The sequence below is a fragment of the Sesamum indicum genome, linkage group LG11 (genome assembly GCF_026168435.1).
Source record: "Sesamum indicum cultivar Baizhima isolate 11 linkage group LG11, ASM2616843v1, whole genome shotgun sequence".
NCBI lineage: Eukaryota > Viridiplantae > Streptophyta > Magnoliopsida > Lamiales > Pedaliaceae > Sesamum > Sesamum indicum.
This window is the reverse complement of record NC_142667.1, coordinates 14,077,331-14,097,009: the sequence shown is the minus strand read 5'-3', so window position 1 is coordinate 14,097,009 and position 19,679 is coordinate 14,077,331. Positions and strand designations below refer to the sequence as shown.

At 38.6% G+C, this 19,679-nt stretch overlaps 2 protein-coding genes across 2 annotated transcripts; both read right to left on the bottom strand.

The window, feature by feature from the left end:
- Positions 1 to 345: 345 nt before the first annotated feature.
- Positions 346 to 3,098, bottom strand: LOC105174104 (tyrosine-protein phosphatase RLPH2). The gene is made up of 4 exons (XM_011096095.3): positions 2,487 to 3,098; positions 1,289 to 1,356; positions 987 to 1,166; positions 346 to 912 (listed from the first exon to the last, which is right to left on the bottom strand). Exons 1-4 carry the CDS (start codon positions 3,007 to 3,009, stop codon positions 742 to 744), a joined length of 942 nt encoding a protein of 313 aa, XP_011094397.1. The 5' UTR covers positions 3,010 to 3,098; the 3' UTR covers positions 346 to 741.
- A 1,084-nt stretch (positions 3,099 to 4,182) lies between these two features.
- On the bottom strand, positions 4,183 to 7,305 carry LOC105174216 (pleiotropic drug resistance protein 2). The gene is given in 8 exon segments (XM_088875780.1): positions 4,183 to 4,667; positions 4,764 to 5,018; positions 5,212 to 5,383; positions 5,656 to 5,883; positions 5,985 to 6,010; positions 6,013 to 6,120; positions 6,725 to 6,808; positions 6,943 to 7,305. Coding segments are annotated over 8 exon segments (1,446 nt in total). The 5' UTR covers positions 7,246 to 7,305; the 3' UTR covers positions 4,183 to 4,397.
- Positions 7,306 to 19,679: the final 12,374 nt, after the last annotated feature.

The window sequence follows — 19,679 nt, the reverse complement described above, 5'->3', positions numbered from 1 at the left end:
AGGATGCATCACTGCCGAAAATTCAGTTGTACGCTGTTGTCATTTGTGGAATCACTTGCTTATTTATACCTCTGCAAATTGAGTTGAAACCCTCAAATTCGTTATGCTTTACTTTTAAATTCGTAGTATCTAATTCCTGCCTACAGCCAATTTGAGGATGACAGCTTTTCATGTCATTCAGTCTCTCCTTTCCTGTTAGCAATCCAATTCTACCGTCACTCAGTCTCAATTTATTCGTTGTTCAAATTCATGTTATACTTTATTTTATACATTTGAATATGTGGGTGATTGTTATTAGTTCGCGAAACCTAAAACCATAGATGAATTTTGTTTCTAGTAAATATAGAAAAATAAATAACCATAGGAAAAATTGTTATAGTAAAATTTTGGAAATCATACAAAAGGGCGGCGAAGCATATTATATAACTTAAAGAGACAATTACCAAATTCAGTGATAGCATCAATAGAACTAACACATCACAGTAGCCACTTTCTATGGCCTTCTTATAAGACAACGAGACTATTCCAAACTTCATTATGCAACGCCAAGAATGACTTATTTTACTGAGTGTAGACTCGACTGTTATTCAGTATTAGAAGGTAGAGACAACGGGCAGCAAAAAATAAATTCCCAACTCATTTGCCATCATCATTAGCTGAGCTGGAAAAGGTTCGGCACCCAGCATTTCCCATTAAAAATTTAGAATGCTTTGAGAAATTGAGCTGACAGAATATCTGAAGCTATCTTTCCAATTGATCAGTGTCGAGCACTAGTTTCTTCGACGGGAGCAAAACTGCAGCCACAGGATTATCCTCTATGCCACCACCCCGATCTATTATCAGTCTCAAGCCTTCAATATGGACCTTTGCATGGTGACCGCTTATCACAATAGTTGGAGTTTTGGATAATTCCTATCAAGAAATTGTACAAATCAAGGAAAGAAACATGCTGAGTGTTTAAGTGAAAGTTGCAAATAAGCAATTACCTCTGGGATGTTCCACACGTTCTTTCTTCCACTGAGAGGTTCAACCTTAGAGATTCTAGTGTCCTTGGCTTTCAGATATTTTAGTTGCTCCTCGACCCGTTTATCTTTCTCCAAACCGGCATGTACAGCGATCAGCTTACAATTCTGCAGTCCTTCATTGGTTTCTATGCTGACATTATCCTAGAGAATTGAAAAGGTCGAGTTGTTTGTCAGAAGCTAGTTCAGTATTTGTTGCAAACAGGAGACATTAACAGAAACACAAATGAGGAAATTTCGGAAAGAACATAGACAACTAGGCATACCTCTTCATGTACCCAAACCAAATCAGCAAGAAATTTCTTGTGCTCATCAGGAACTGCCTTAATCAAATCTGTGTACATGTAACTCATCTCAATAGTAAACGATGGCGACACAAAACTTCCAAACTTGATGGGTCTGGGGGAAGAGGGTTTAAAGACATTTCAACTACAATTGATTAAAAATCCATGTAAACTTGGAAAGACAGATTAACGTTTCAAACATGGAAAACATAATTCTGGAAAACATTGACTGAGACCCCAATTACATAGGAAGTCAATAATATCAGCAAGCAAGCATAATGTAAGATGTCTCATCTGTTACCCTAGGAAAATTTTCAAGACCACGATTTAGCTCATACAGGCATATTCTTCACTCTAGTTTCTAGTCAAATCAAGATCTCACGAATATCATATCTACTGGACGAGGAACTTCAAAACTTGATAGTACATAAAGAGAAATACTAGCTAATTTTATGAGGCCAGAGCAGATATTCCAAAGTGAAAGTGAAACAAAATAACCAGTCCTGCAGTATGAATAGTGAAGATTCACTATGCAGAGTAGGTTTTGTATAGCATTTTCTCTTGCTGTTCTGATCTATGTACTTTCTTTTCCTTCCGCACAAACTGAAGCTTTTCCACTCAATGTAATTCAAATGCATAATGTTCTTCAATCTGTTCCTTGATCAGAAATCAAAATTATCATCTACTCTACCTGTACAGGTTACCTGCATTCATTTTCATAAACTTCCCAAGGGGCAAGGTAGGAACCAGGAAACTGAAAGAGAGCAGGTTACCTCACACTGAGTACGCCCATGGATGCAACATGGGACAGTTCAAAAAATCATACTATAACTTAACTAAATAGAAGGAGGATCATCTCACACTGGTGTGATCAACTAGCATCTTCAGAAACTAGTACTACAGAGTAAACCATTTCCTTTAAGCACAATCAACAAAGTCCAACTACCTGGTTCATGAAGTGAAGATCAAAAGCCACGTTCCAATTTAACAATGAAAGCAATCTAAATTAGCACAATCACACATCAAACGAGAAATCCTATGGCCTCCAACTCTGCATTTCCAATCTTGTCTAACATGATTACTAACTCGAAGAATCAAAGAAACCAAACAACCAACCCATATCAAGATTAACATTCATAGAATCAAAACTCCAGAAAAAGTCCAAACTAAAAATTTTTACCAGCGGAACCATGTGGGACACCGTAGGACTCAAAAGTGGGACGGGCATCATAAATTGATCCCTTGTACTCAGTGTTCTTGGCATGATTAAAACCAGTCATCCTGCCAGCCCACCTCCTTGCTTGCAAGTGCATATTCTCATACCCATCACCCTTATACCAACCTTCTCTTTTCTCATTAATCGCATACTCCTTCCAAGTCTCCGAGAAATCTGAACCGTCAGGAGGGCTTGGAAGAAGCCCCAAGAATGCAGCAAACGCCAGGTCATGGTTGCCACAGAGGAAAACATGAGATTGATTAGGGTATTTTGACGGCAGAGATATCAAGAAATCAATCACTTTCTTGGTATCAGGCCCCCTGTCACAATAATCACCCAAGAAAATGATTAGAGCTGTTTGGAACTCAGATAGGCCCACGGTATTTTCAAGATTAGACCACAAATTTTGCAGCTTTGTTATGTAGCCATGGATATCGCCCACGCAGCAAACTGTTCTTGGTTTTGTTGTGGCCTTGGGCTCCGCCATATTGGCTTTTTGTATGTGAGTCTGCGTAGACCTGGTTTTTTTCTGGTTGATTTTATTACTGAGTTATGGTCAGATAAAGCGATGTTCACTGATGTGTAATCTGTTCATATTATTAGTGACTCAAGATTATGGTCTGTATTCAATCCATGAGAGGTTAGTCCAAACGACATTTTGCAGTTCAGTCCCATGTCTTTTATGGTTTTGCTATGTGCTTCCACATTATTTCCTTTTTATATTTTTCTCCACCCCTAACCAAATAAAAAAGGCACATCCTAGTATTTATTTTTACTTTTCTTACATTTTTGAAGTGAAATCTACATTTACATCATTATAAAGGTTTATTTTTCTGGCACCATTATCACTGTTAATAACTTAATAAGATTGTCCATTGAAATTTGCCACATAAGAGCAAAATTTATTACCAAACTATGTCATATGGTACATTTTATAGGTTAGTTAATTACACTAGGACCCCTCTAAAAATACAAAATTAGATTTTTTCTCATAGAAATTTTTAAATACACTTACACCCCTTTAAGAAATCTCCATTTAGACCAACCCCCTTTTCGTTAGAGTTGACCGAAAATGCTAATATCAACAGAAAGAAAAAATAAATAAAATTTTAATTTTGCCCATCATTTAATATTCTCATCAAGCATATTTTTATAGTTATAAAGAAATCAATATTATATATATATATACATGACATGAAATTTATCATTTTTCTATAAAGTACACAATTATTACATAAAAATATTAAATAAAATATAAAATTAAAAATTTATGTAACTTTTTTTTTTTACTAAAATCAATATTTTTTAATCAAATCATAAAGAAAAGTGGGTATACAATCCATTTTCAAATAGAGTGTAAGTGGAATTCTAAAATTTCTTTGGGGGTAATTTTGTATTTTCAAAGGAAATTTAACTATAATTAACCATTTTTATTAACTTACATAATCTCTTTTAGCTTCTTCCCTTTTTTCGGTTGACTCAGACATCAGTAAGTCGCATAATTTTGATGGTTAACCATAATTTTTATTTTTAAGACAAAATCAATTCTCTAGATCATAGTAATGTACTTATCTAAAATTAAAATCCCCAGTTAAACATAAAACATATATGACCTAAAATTTTGAGAAAATGGAATGTGTATAAATAATTGTATCACAAATATATACTCCATCATACACCCAACTTCTCAAATAAACTTTATGTTGTGTGTGCGGTTATGAGACTGGAGAAAAGGAGAGGGTTTTGGCAAGAAAGGGGCACTAACTTATTCCACCCTTTCTCACTAGTAACATGACTCCGAGGAAAAAACAATGAAGCTAACTAGGACAAAACCGAGGCTAGGGGTCATGGTCTGTTGTGATGGCTATAAGCTCTTCATCTTGTTTGGAAGTTCAAATGCTTAATAGCCAATGCAAAGAGGAGCGCACAGAGAAGAACAAATACTAAATGCATAACAGCAAGAACTGGAAGGAAGTCATGGTCTAAACACAAGATTTGTTTAAGATAAGCCTCCACCCTTATAGCACCAACTCCAGGCACCTCAATTTCAGAAGTTATATCGCCAAGCTGAGAGGTCGTAAGCCCATATATTGTCCAAGCCACAGGAGATCCCCAGTAACACCACCTCCACCAGATTGGAATTTGCTGCAGAAGAGAAGTTCCCAGTTAAGGAGCACTTAAAGACCCAAATTCTCTCTCTTTTTTATTTTTGACATAGAACTTGTATCAAAACTTGCTTACCGTCCTAGGAATGAGGAAACCTGAGAACAAGTTCCAAATGCTGAAGAAGTAAGATGACAGAATAGCACTGAAATGGGAACCTGGAGTCAGTGCGACAACCATCAATCCATACAAAGTGCAGTAGGCGAAGCTCATGAAACTGAAGTAGAAGAACCAAAAGAATTTCCCAACAGTCCATTTGAACCCAATCATTGGATAAAATACAAGGCTGTAAACTACAGTTTGGACTGCAATATATATTATCTCTATGGCCACCTGCAGAAAAGTCAAATGTATAGATAGATGTTTAGTAGATGTGTCTTACATGCTTAAGATGATACAAGAATTTGCTCCATATCAAGTTGTAGCTTATACAAAGAAGTTCTTTATGGCGTTTCATCATTTTTTACCAGGAAAAGCCCATCTCAAGTTTCTCAGTTTTGGAAATAGAGGAAGGTAATCTCATTACCTGAGCAAATGCATAAGGTAGTGCTGAATACATCATAGCTGCCCTTTCACGATAGAACACTGTTTTCTCCATTGCAACAACACCTTGTACGGAATAAGTGTTGGTGGCTCCAATGAAGATCACAGTACAATAGATAGCTCCCATAAGATTACGAAGATCTTGTTGCTTTTCACTACCAAAGGAATGTCAATGAGGCCAAGAATAAGATCTATGCACATGTGAATATATCAGATATTTGACGAAATGAATGACAAATAAGTTCATACTCCCAATGAGAAATCATACACAAAAAGAGCAAGAAAGCAAATCCGAATGCAACCAGAAAGAAGGATATTATCATAAGACCTAGAGCAAGAACTCTTCTTCTTCTCTCTTTTTAGATGAAAATGACCACTTCATTGAAGAACTGGAAAAGAAAACATAGACAAAAGATCATTGTCTTACATCTTCTGTCCCTTATTCCAGAAAACTGTACCAAGTGTAACACCAATCACAATAGCCCAGCAGTATCGGATGGCATTATATTGTGGGTTCTTCCAGTAAGAACAATGCTGCTTCCAGAAACAAGCTTTGCACTGATTAAGAAATGGTTGGGAGTGCTTGGCAGGGAAATAGAGGTCCTTGGAACCTGGTGACGGGGAACTGAGTTCTTTTATAAGTTCTTGATTACTCCTGAACAATGTTTTTAAGGGGAAATGAGATTCAAATTGACTTCCAAAAACAGAAAATGTTAAGAGATCTTCATAGAAATTCATTTTTACCCTATCACTTACAGATAAAGGGTTGATTTAGCATATATATATCTGCAAACTCAACTCCAAGTTGAACCTCAACTGCTGGAGTGCTGACATCCAACATCCAGGTAGCTGGATTGCACCCATCTTTAACCTTAGGAACTCCAGGAATAGCCTGTGAGAGTAATTATACTTTGGTGATTCTGAGTCATAACTAATGCACTCATCCCCAAGCCTTATCGTAGAAATAGAGTATAACTTGCAATGACCTTGCTGTTGGTAAGTATAATTACTGCCAATATTTCTCTACGTTTAAATGAACAATATTCTCTTCAGGTTTGCAACATTTGAAGACTACCTTATTACATTTCAACATATGGTACTGCTAAAAGATTGATGGGTTGCTAACTTGCTAATATTCTATTTCCAAAGACATAAGGGTTCAATGATATATATATATATATATATATAGCAAATTACATTCCTGTCTTTCTCAAAATAGAGAAATTTACCCCCTGAGTGACTTCATTTAAGTCAAGCGTTTTTTCTTTAACTTTTTATCTTTTTTAAGTTTTAATTATAAAAATTACATTTATAACCTTATTTAAGGACAGCTAGATCTGAATTGAATCTAAGGTCCAAATTTAACTGAGTTTTTGTAATTTCAAATTAGGTAGTGTCACAGTAAGTAATTACACTTACTTGAGGTGTTGTAATTAATCCTACCACAAACAGAGAATACATGGAATCAAACATGAATTGCTGGAGATGCCACTTACTTCAAAATATTCTATCAACTTATGAGAATTGCGACCAAGTGGTCCAGCATAAATGATCCACCCGCCTCTCTTCAGCAGAAGCAACTACAGTAAGTGCAGTTATTAGCTATAGATTAGATAGGCACTGAACAAGTGGAAACTGCAAAAAAGAAGTATGTAAAGTAGACAAGAAAAAGAAAATGAGAACATAAGAAACTTATCAAGATTATGGACTATACTTCATCAAAAGATTCAAATGTATCTATGCTCGGTTGATGAATTGTGCAGATGATCGTTCTGCCTGTGTCCACTGCATTCCTTACAGTACGCATGACAATAGCAGCAGCTCTAGCATCAAGACCAGATGTTGGTTCGTCCATGAAGATGATAGATGGGTTGGAAACCAACTCTATTGCAATTGTTAGCACACACCGCACACGCACATACACACACGCACACGCACACACACACACCGCACATGCGCGCGCGCACGTGCACACCGCACAACACACACACACACACACACCCTCACACACACTCATAGACACAAAAGAAAAAAAAAGATGCACTAACAAGAAAATAGAAGACACACAACATACACGCACACCGCATAGCACACACACACACACACCGTACACGCACACCCCCCCCCCCCCACACATGCTCGCACACACACACACCCTCACACACACACACGCACACACCGCACACACGCACACCACACACACACACACGCACACACCCTCACACACACACCCTCACACACACACACACGCACACACCCTCACACACACACACACCCTCACACACACACACCACACACACACACACACCCTCACACGCACACACCGCACACACACACATGCACACACCCTCACACACACACATGCTCGCACACACACACACACACCCTCACACACACACACACACACACACCCTCACACGCACACACACACACACACACACACACACACACACACACACACACCCCGCACACGCACACACACACACACACACACACCCTCACACACACTCATAAACAAAAAAAAAAGGATGCACTAACAAGAAAATGGAAGACACACAAAGACACACAACATACACGCACACCGCATAGCACACACACACACACACACACACACACACACCGCACACGCACACACCCCCACACACACACATGCTCGCACACACACCCTCACACACACACACGCACACACCGCACACACACACACCCTCACACACACACACACACGCACGCACACACCGCACACGCACACGCACACACACACACACCCCGCACACGCATGCGCGCACACACACACCCCACCCACACACACACACTCATAGACACAAAAAAAAGACGCACTAACAAGGAAATAGAAAATCCGGAACAAGGAAGGGGCATTATTCAGCAAAACTTCTCAAGTTTGTGGTCGATAAAATTGAAAAAGAAATTCAATAGCTGATTAGAACATATAAAAATATATTATTAGACATCATGATCTCAACAAAACCTACTACACCCGATCATGATTTTCAGAGAGATTGATCCAAAAACTTGATAATATTAATCACAAAATCATTGTCTAATACAATACATAAATAAAACACACTAGGAAATGCTGAAACCTTCTTTGTTCAAATAATAGCACTGGATTCAAAAGAGCAACAATTGTTAAACTCTTCTTGATGCCCACAGGCATGCTTCTCCCAAAGCATCAAATAGCAACCAACAAATAAAACAACTTTAAACTCAATAAAATTCTAAACCATTACTGCAATATTTCTACTAATAGGACCGATCACTTGTCGGAATGACACATAGCATACTCAGTAAATATCAGAATTCTTCTAACCAAAAGAACAAAGCAATTAAAATGATACATTACATCAAACTGAAAAACAACAAATGCACCAAACTAACTCATTGTCCACTAAGCTAAAGTGGTTTTCATCAAGAAGCTCATCAACCACCAGATTAAAGATTGAATAGGGCACACTTGGCAGCAGTTTAGAGAAACCTTAAAAGTACAAGACATATCACCCATTGTAGAAGCTAGTCATCTTCATGGAGATGTTTTCTGCTCTTCTTCTCAGACCGCTTCTTGCCCCTACCCACTTGCGAATCATCTGAAACACTGATGTCGGAATCAGAGTCTGAATATGCCTTTCTGCTCCTCCTTTTATGCCGGATATCAGCAAAATCATCAGAAGAATCATCATCTGAATGATGGTGACTCCTCCTCCTCCTCCTCTTCTCCTTCCTACTCTTCCTCTTTCTTCGTCTGCGCTTCAATTCCTGCAATTTACCTGATTCAGAAAAGTGTCTTCAATTACTTAAAAAGAAAAACAAAAAAAAAAATAGAAAAGTACCTTCAAGATAATTTAACTACCCGTACTGCTCAAAAGCAACATGAGATTGGAAAAAATCCATAATCTAAAATGCTATGAATACATGGGATGGTTAATAGAAAGCAATTGTTAGCCTTGTATTTACTAAGGCATTTCAGCAAAAGCCCAAGCGACAAGAAACATAAATCACCCAAGACGCCTCAACCTTTAACAAAGTAAACATAAAAACTTGTAATGGATTTTGATTATTTCATGAAACTTACCCCTCTTCCAAAAAGTTAAAGCTAGTGTCTCCTTCCAGTAAAGGAATCATTCACTTTCGAAAGAAGAGCCACAGGAACAGCTGTGCCATTTATCAAGCAACACCCAGATTCAACAACTTATAGGCCTAATATCCTGATTTCTACAATACCAAAACCACATTACTAGGAAACTACTACCACTCAAATATGTGTGAAACTGCCCATAAATATCTGAAGGCAAAAAAATAACATAAATTTGGGCAGGTGAATGATTAGTTCTTTACGTGATAAACAGTAAGCCACATTCAAGCACAAGCATGAGTCAAACATTAGCTACAGCATATATAACTAATTAATTGTCCCTGAGCAAAAAGACCATTCTCCCTCTTCCATGCGATTACCTAAAAATCAAGGTGATGCTACATAAACTACCATGTGATTCAAGGGTGAAAATTACAGAGACCGCTATTACCAAGAAAGAAATCAAAATAGCTAAACGCACCAAAGTCAGGGTTCAAAACTACAACATTTAGTGGTGGTCGCTGACAACCAATTCAAGAATTGGTTAGCATATCAACCACACAAGTCATTTATCAGATTATACCAATCCTCCACTCATTTTCTCTCACTATATCCCGTCTAGTAAAGTAAATCAATCCAAGACCACTCTTGCTAACAAGATATATTGAAAGGAAAAAAGAAGAGGGACAATGCACTCTCTCCTGTACTGTTATTGTTCTTCATTTCAATAAATACTCATTTATATCAGGTAAACAAAAATGAGAATACATATCTACGCAAACACAAAAAAATATTACAAAGAACGTAAATAGACCACAAAGACACACAATACCCATAATGAGCATAAAATTCTGCGAAACTATGGTGACATCCTGCACGAGAAAAAGGGTTGTGTAGATAGAAATGAAGACTTAGAAATTCAAGGAGAATGACAAATGTAACAAGACGCAGATGGCATTCGTTCGTGCAGAAGATAAACATGTTCTACAGTGACACACACACACACACTCACACACACACACACGCACACACCGCACATGCACACACACACACTCACACACCACAAGCACACACCGCACACACACAAACACACACGCACACCCGCCACACGCTCGCACACACACACGCACACACACCACACACACACACATGCACACACACCCCCCACACGCTCGCACACACACGCACACCCTCACACACACACACACACCACACACACACACACACACGCACACACACCCGACACACACATACACACACGCTCGCACACACACACACATACCCTCACACACACACACACACCACACACACACACACACACACACACTCTCCCACACACACACACTCACATACACAAAAAAAAGACGCACTAACATGGAAATAGGAAAGCCAGAACAAGGAGGGGTATTATTCAGCAAAATTTCTCTAGTTTGTGGTCGATAAAATTGAAAAAGAAATGGAATAGCTGATTAGAACATATAAAAATATATTATTGGACATCATGATCTCAACAAAAAACCTGCTACACCCGATCATGATTTTTAGAAAGGTTGTTCCAAAAACTTGATAATATTAATCACAAAATCATTGTCTAATACAATTACATAAAAAAAACATACTGGAAAATGCTGAAACCTTCTTTGCTCAAATAATAGCACTGGATTCAAAAGAGCAGCAATAGTTGAACTCTTATTGATGCCCACAGGCAGGCTTCTTTCAAAGCATCAAATAGCAACCAACAAGTAAAACAACTTTAAATTCAATAAAATTCTAAAGCATTACTGCAATATTTCAACTAATAGGACCGATCACTTGTCGGAATGACACATAGCATACTCAGTAAATATCAGAATTCTTCCAACCAAATGAACAAAGCAATTAAAATGATACATTACATCAAACTGAAAAACAGCAAATGCACCAAACTAATGCATTGTCCACCAAGCTAAAGTGGTTTTCATCAAGAAGCTCATCAACCACCAGATTAAAGATTGAATAGGGCACACTTGGCAGCAGTTTAGAGAAACCTTAAAAGTACAAGACATATCACTCACTGTAGAAGCTAGTCCTCTTCATGGTGATGTTTTATGCTCTTCTTCTCAGACCGCTTCTTGCCCCTACCCACTCGTGAATCATCTGAAGCACTGATGTCGGAATTAGAGTCTGAATATGCCTTTTCTGCTCCTCCTTTTATGCCGCAGATCAGCAAAATCATCATTTGAATGATGGTGACTCCTCCTCCTCCTCCTCTTCTCCTTCCTACTCTTCCTCTTTCTTCGCCTGCGCTTCAATTCCTGCAATTTACCTGATTCAAAAAAGTGTCTTCAATTCATTAAAAAGAAAAACAAAAAAGAAATAGAAAAGTACGTTCAAGGTAATCCAACTACCCGTACTGCTCAAAAGCAACATGAGATTGGAAAGTAATCCATAATCTAAAATGCTATGAATACATGGGATGGTTAATAGAAAGCAATTGTTAGCCTTGTATTTACTAAGGCATTTCAGCAAAAGCCCAAGCGACAAGAAACATAAACCGACCAAGACGCCTCAACCTTTAACAAAGTAAACATAAAAGCTTGTAATGGATTTTGATTATTTCATGAAACTTACCTCTCTTTCAAAAAGTTAAAGCTAGTGTCTCCTTCCAGTAAAGGAATCATTCACTTTCGAAAGAAGAGCCACAGGAACAGCTGTGCCATTTATCAAGCAACACCCAGATTCAACAACTTATAGGCCTAATATCTTGATTTCTGTAATACCAAAACCACATTACTAGGAAACTACTACCACTCAAATATGTGTGAAACTGCCCATAAATATCTGAAGGCAGAAAAATAACATAAATTTGGGCAGGTGAATGATTAGTTCTTTACGTGATAAACAGTAAGCCACATGTAAGCACAAGCATGAGTCAAACATTAGCTACAGCATATATAACTAATTAATTGTCCCTGAGCAAAAAGACCATTCTCCCTCTTCCATGCGATTACCTAAAAATCAAGGTGATGCTACAGAAACTACCATGTGATTCAAGGGTGAAAATTACAGAGACCGCTATTACCAAGAAAGAAATCAAAATGGCTAAACGCACCAAAGTCAGGGTTCAAAACTACAACATTTAGTGGTGGTCGCTGACAACCAATTCAAGAATTGGTTAGCATATCAACCACCCAAGGCATTTATCAGATTATACTAATCCTCCACTCATTTTCTCTAACTATATCCCGTCTAGTAAAGTAAATCAATCCAAGACCACTCTTGCTAACAAGATATATTGAAAGGAAAAAAGAAGAGGGACAATGCACTCTCTCATGTACTGTTATTGCTCTTCATTTCAATAAATACTCATTTATATCAGGCAAAAAAAAATGAGAATACATATCTATGTAAGCACAGAAAAATATTACAATGAACGTAAATAGACCACAAAGACACACAATACCCATAATGAGCATAAAATTTTGCGAAACTATGGTGACATCCTGCACAAGAAAAAGGGTTGTGTAGATAGAAATGAAGACTTAGAAATTCAAGGAGAATGGCAAATGTAACAAGACGCAGATGTCATTCGTTCGTGCAGAAGATAAACATGTTCTACAGTGACACACACACACACACACTCACACACACACGCACACACCGCACATGCACACACACACACACCACACACGCACACACCGCACACACACACGCACACCATATAGCACACACACACACACACCCCACACGCTCGCACACACACACACACACGCACACACACCACACACACACGCACGCACACACCCCACACACATATACACACATGCTCGCACACACACACACACACACCACACACACAAACATACCCTCACACACACACGCGCACACACACACACACACATACCCTCACACACACACATGCACACACACACAGACACACCCCACACGCTCGCACACACACACACACGCACCCTCACACACACACACACGCACACACACCACACACACACACACACGCACACACACACACACACATACACACACGCTCGCACACACACACACATACCCTCACACACCCACACGCACACACACACACACACACCACACACACACACTCACACTCACACACGCTCGCACACACACACACACACACACACTCACACACACTCACATACACAAAAAAAAGACGCACTAACATGGAAATAGGAAAGCCAGAACAAGGAGGGGTATTATTCAGCAAAATTTCTCTAGTTTGTGGTCGATAAAATTGAAAAAGAAATGCAATAGCTGATTAGAACATATAAAAATATATTATTGGACATCATGATCTCAACAAAAAACCTGCTACACCCGATCATGATTTTTAGAAAGGTTGTTCCAAAAACTTGATAATATTAATCACAAAATCATTGTCTAATACAATTACATAAAAAAAACATACTGGAAAATGCTGAAACCTTCTTTGCTCAAATAATAGCACTGGATTCAAAAGAGCAGCAATAGTTGAACTCTTATTGATGCCCACAGGCAGGCTTCTTCCAAAGCATCAAATAGCAACCAACAAGTAAAACAACTTTAAACTCAATAAAATTCTAAAGCATTACTGCAATATTTCAACTAATAGGACCGATCACTTGTCGGAATGACACATAGCATACTCAGTAAATATCAGAATTCTTCCAACCAAATGAACAAAGCAATTAAAATGATACATTACATCAAACTGAAAAACAGCAAATGCACCAAACTAATGCATTGTCCACCAAGCTAAAGTGGTTTTCATCAAGAAGCTCATCAACCACCAGATTAAAGATTGAATAGGGCACACTTGGCAGCAGTTTAGAGAAACCTTAAAAGTACAAGACATATCACTCACTGTAGAAGCTAGTCCTCTTCATGGTGATGTTTTATGCTCTTCTTCTCAGACCGCTTCTTGCCCCTACCCACTCGTGAATCATCTGAAGCACTGATGTCGGAATTAGAGTCTGAATATGCCTTTCTGCTCCTCCTTTTATGCCGCAGATCAGCAAAATCATCATTTGAATGATGGTGACTCCTCCTCCTCCTCCTCTTCTCCTTCCTACTCTTCCTCTTTCTTCGCCTGCGCTTCAATTCCTGCAATTTACCTGATTCAAAAAAGTGTCTTCAATTCATTAAAAAGAAAAACAAAAAAGAAATAGAAAAGTACGTTCAAGGTAATCCAACTACCCGTACTGCTCAAAAGCAACATGAGATTGGAAAGTAATCCATAATCTAAAATGCTATGAATACATGGGATGGTTAATAGAAAGCAATTGTTAGCCTTGTATTTACTAAGGCATTTCAGCAAAAGCCCAAGCGACAAGAAACATAAACCGACCAAGACGCCTCAACCTTTAACAAAGTAAACATAAAAGCTTGTAATGGATTTTGATTATTTCATGAAACTTACCTCTCTTTCAAAAAGTTAAAGCTAGTGTCTCCTTCCAGTAAAGGAATCATTCACTTTCGAAAGAAGAGCCACAGGAACAGCTGTGCCATTTATCAAGCAACACCCAGATTCAACAACTTATAGGCCTAATATCTTGATTTCTGTAATACCAAAACCACATTACTAGGAAACTACTACCACTCAAATATGTGTGAAACTGCCCATAAATATCTGAAGGCAGAAAAATAACATAAATTTGGGCAGGTGAATGATTAGTTCTTTACGTGATAAACAGTAAGCCACATGTAAGCACAAGCATGAGTCAAACATTAGCTACAGCATATATAACTAATTAATTGTCCCTGAGCAAAAAGACCATTCTCCCTCTTCCATGCGATTACCTAAAAATCAAGGTGATGCTACAGAAACTACCATGTGATTCAAGGGTGAAAATTACAGAGACCGCTATTACCAAGAAAGAAATCAAAATGGCTAAACGCACCAAAGTCAGGGTTCAAAACTACAACATTTAGTGGTGGTCGCTGACAACCAATTCAAGAATTGGTTAGCATATCAACCACCCAAGGCATTTATCAGATTATACTAATCCTCCACTCATTTTCTCTAACTATATCCCGTCTAGTAAAGTAAATCAATCCAAGACACTCTTGCTAACAAGATATATTGAAAGGAAAAAAGAAGAGGGACAATGCACTCTCTCATGTACTGTTATTGCTCTTCATTTCAATAAATACTCATTTATATCAGGCAAAAAAAAATGAGAATACATATCTATGTAAGCACAGAAAAATATTACAATGAACGTAAATAGACCACAAAGACACACAATACCCATAATGAGCATAAAATTTTGCGAAACTATGGTGACATCCTGCACGAGAAAAAGGGTTGTCTAGATAGAAATGAAGACTTAGAAATTCAAGGAGAATGGCAAATGTAACAAGATGCAGATGTCATTCGTTCGTGCAGAAGATAAACATGTTCTACAGTGACACACACACACACACTCACACACACACGCACACACCGCACATGCACACACACACACACCACACACGCACACACCGCACACACACACGCACACCATATAGCACACACACACACACACACACCCCACACGCTCGCACACACACACACACACACGCACACACACCACACACACACACACGCACACACCCCACACACACATACACACATGCTCGCACACACACACACATACCCTCACACACACACACGCACACACACACACACATACCCTCACATGCACACACACACACACACCCCACACGCTCGCACACATACACACACGCACCCTCACACACACACACACACGCACACACATCACACACACACACACGCACACACCCCACACACACATACACACACGCTCGCACACACACACACACGCACACACACACCACACACACACACTCACACTCACACACGCTCGCACACACACACACACCCTCACACACACTCACATACACAAAAAAAAAGACGCACTAACATGGAAATAGGAAAGCCAGAACAAGGAGGGGGTATCATTCAGCAAAACTTCTCAAGTTTGTGGTCGATAAAATTGAAAAAGAAATGCAGTCCTTGATTAGAATATATAAAAATATATTACTGGACATCATGATCTCAACAAAAACCTGCTACACCCGATCATGATTTTCAGAGAGGTTGATCCAGAAACTTGATAATATTAATGACAAAATCATTTTCTAATACAATAACATAAATAAAACACACTGAAAAATGCTGAAACCTTCTTTGCTCAAATAGTAGCACTGGATTCAAAAGAGCAGCAATAGTTAAACTCTTATTGATGCCCACAGGCAGGCTTCTCCCAAAGCATCAAATAGCAACCAACAAGTAAAACAACTTTAAACTCAATAAAATTCTAAAGCATTACTGCAATATTTCAACTAATAGGACCGATCACTTGTCGGAATGACACATAGCATACTCAGTAAAAATCAGAATTCTTCCAACCAAAAGAACAAAGCAATTAAAATGATACATTACATCAAACTGAAAAACAGCAAATGCACCAAACTAATGCATTGTCCACCAAGCTAAAGTGGTTTTCATCAAGAAGCTCATCAACCACCAGATTAAAGATTGAATAGGGCACACTTGGCAGCAGTTTAGAGGAACCTTAAAAGTACAAGACATATCACCCACTGTAGAAGCTAGTCCTCTTCATGGTGATGTTTTATGCTCTTCTTCTCAGACCGCTTCTTGCCCCTACCCACTCGTGAATCATCTGAAGCACTGATGTCGGAATCAGAGTCTGAATATGCCTTTCTGCTCCTCCTTTTATGCCGCAGATCAGCAAAATCATCATTTGAATGATGGTGACTCCTCCTCCTCATCCTCTTCTCCTTCCTACTCTTCCTCTTTCTTCGCCTGCGCTTCAATTCCTGCAATTTACTTGATTCTGAAAAGTGTCTTCAATTCATTAAAAAGAAAAACAAAAAAGAAATAGAAAATTACGTTCAAGGTAATCCAACTACCCGTACTGCTCAAAAGCAACATGAGATTGGAAAGTAATCCATAATCTAAAATGCTATGAATACATGGGATGATTAATAGAAAGCAATTGTTAGCCTTGTATTTACTAAGGCATTTCAGCAAAAGCCCAAGCGACAAGAAACATAAATCAACCAAGACGCCTCAACCTTTAACAAAGTAAACATAAAAACTTGTAATGGATTTTGATTATTTCATGAAACTTACCTCTCTTCCAAAAAGTTAAAGCTAGTGTCTCCTTCCAGTAAAGGAATCATTCACTTTCGAAAGAAGAGCCACAGGAACAGCTGTGCCATTTATCAAGCAACACCCAGATTCAACAACTTATAGGCCTAATATCTTGATTTCTGTAATACCAAAACCACATTACTAGGAAACTACTACCACTCAAATATGTGTGAAACTGCCCATAAATATCTGAAGGCCGAAAAATAACATAAATTTGGGCAGGTGAATGATTAGTTCTTTACGTGATAAACAGTAAGCCACATGTAAGCACAAGCATGAGTCAAACATTAGCTACAGCATATATAACTAATTAATTGTCCCTGAGCAAAAAGACCATTCTCCCTCTTCCATGCGATTACCTAAAAATCAAGGTGATGCTACAGAAACTACCATGTGATTCAAGGGTGAAAATTACAAAGACCGCTATTACCAAGAAAGAAATCAAAATGGCTAAACGCACCAAAGTCAGGGTTCAAAACTACAACATTTAGTGGTGGTCGCTGGCTACTAATTCAAGAATTGGTTAGCATATCAACCACCCAAGGCATTTATCAGATTATACCAATCCTCCACTCATTTTCTCTCACTATATCCCGTCTAGTAAAGTAAATCAATCCAAGACCACTCTTGCTAACAAGATATATTGAAAGGAAAAAAGAAGAGGGACAATGCACTCTCTCCTGTATTGTTATTGCTCTTCATTTCAATAAATACTCATTCATATCAGGTAAACAAAAATGAGAATACATATCTATGTAAGCACAGAAAAATATTACAAAGAACGTAAATAGACCACAAAGACACACAATACCCATAATGAGCATAAAATTTTGCGAAACTATGGTGACATCCTGCACGATAAAAAGGGTTGTGTAGATAGAAATGAAGACTTAGAAATTCAAGGAGAATGGCAAATGTAACAAGACGCAGATGTCATTCGTTCGTGCAGAAAATAAACATGTTCTATAGTGACACACACACACACACACATGCACACACCGCACACGCACACACACACACACACCACACACGCATACACCGCACACACACAAACACACACGCACACCATTTAGCACACACACACACACACACCCCACACGCTCGCACACACACACACACACATGCACACACCCCACACACACATACACACATGCTCGCACACACACACACACACCACACACACACACATACCCTCACACACACACATGCACACACACACACACACCCCACACGCTCGCACACACACACACGCACCCTCACACACACACACACGCACATACACCACGCACACACACCACCGCACACACCCCACACACACATACACACACGCTCGCACACACACACATACCCTCACACACACACACACACACACACAATCACACTCACACACGCTCGCACACACACACACACACCCTCACACACACCCACATACACAAAAAAAGACGCACTAACATGGAAATAGGAAAGCCAGAACAAGGAGGGGGTATCATTCAGCAAAACTTCTCAAGTTTGTGGTCGATAAAATTGAAAAAGAAATGCGATAGCTGATTAGAACATATAAAAATATATTATTGGACATCATGATCTCAACAAAAAACCTGCTACACCCGATCATGATTTTTAGAAAGGTTGATCCAAAAACTTGATAATATTAATCACAAAATCATTGTCTAATACAATTACATAAATAAAACACACTTGAAAATGCTGAAACCTTCTTTGCTCAAATAATAGCACTGGATTCAAAAGAGCAGCAATAGTTAAACTCTTATTGATGCCCACAGGCAGGCTTCTTCCAAAGCATCAAATAGCAACCAACAAGTAAAACAACTTTAAACTCAATAAAATTCTAAAGCATTACTGCAATATTTCAACTAATAGGACCGATCACTTGTCGGAATGACACATAGCATACTCAGTAAATATCAGAATTCTTCCAACCAAAAGAACAAAGCAATTAAAATGATACATTACATCAAACTGAAAAACAGCAAATGCACCAAACTAATGCATTGTCCACTAAGCTAAAGTGGTTTTCATCAAGAAGCTCATCAACCACCAGATTAAAGATTGAATAGGGCACACTTGGCAGCAGTTTAGGGGAACCTTAAAAGTACAAGACATATCACCCACTGTAGAAGCTAGTCCTCTTCATGGTGATGTTTTATGCTCTTCTTCTCAGACCGCTTCT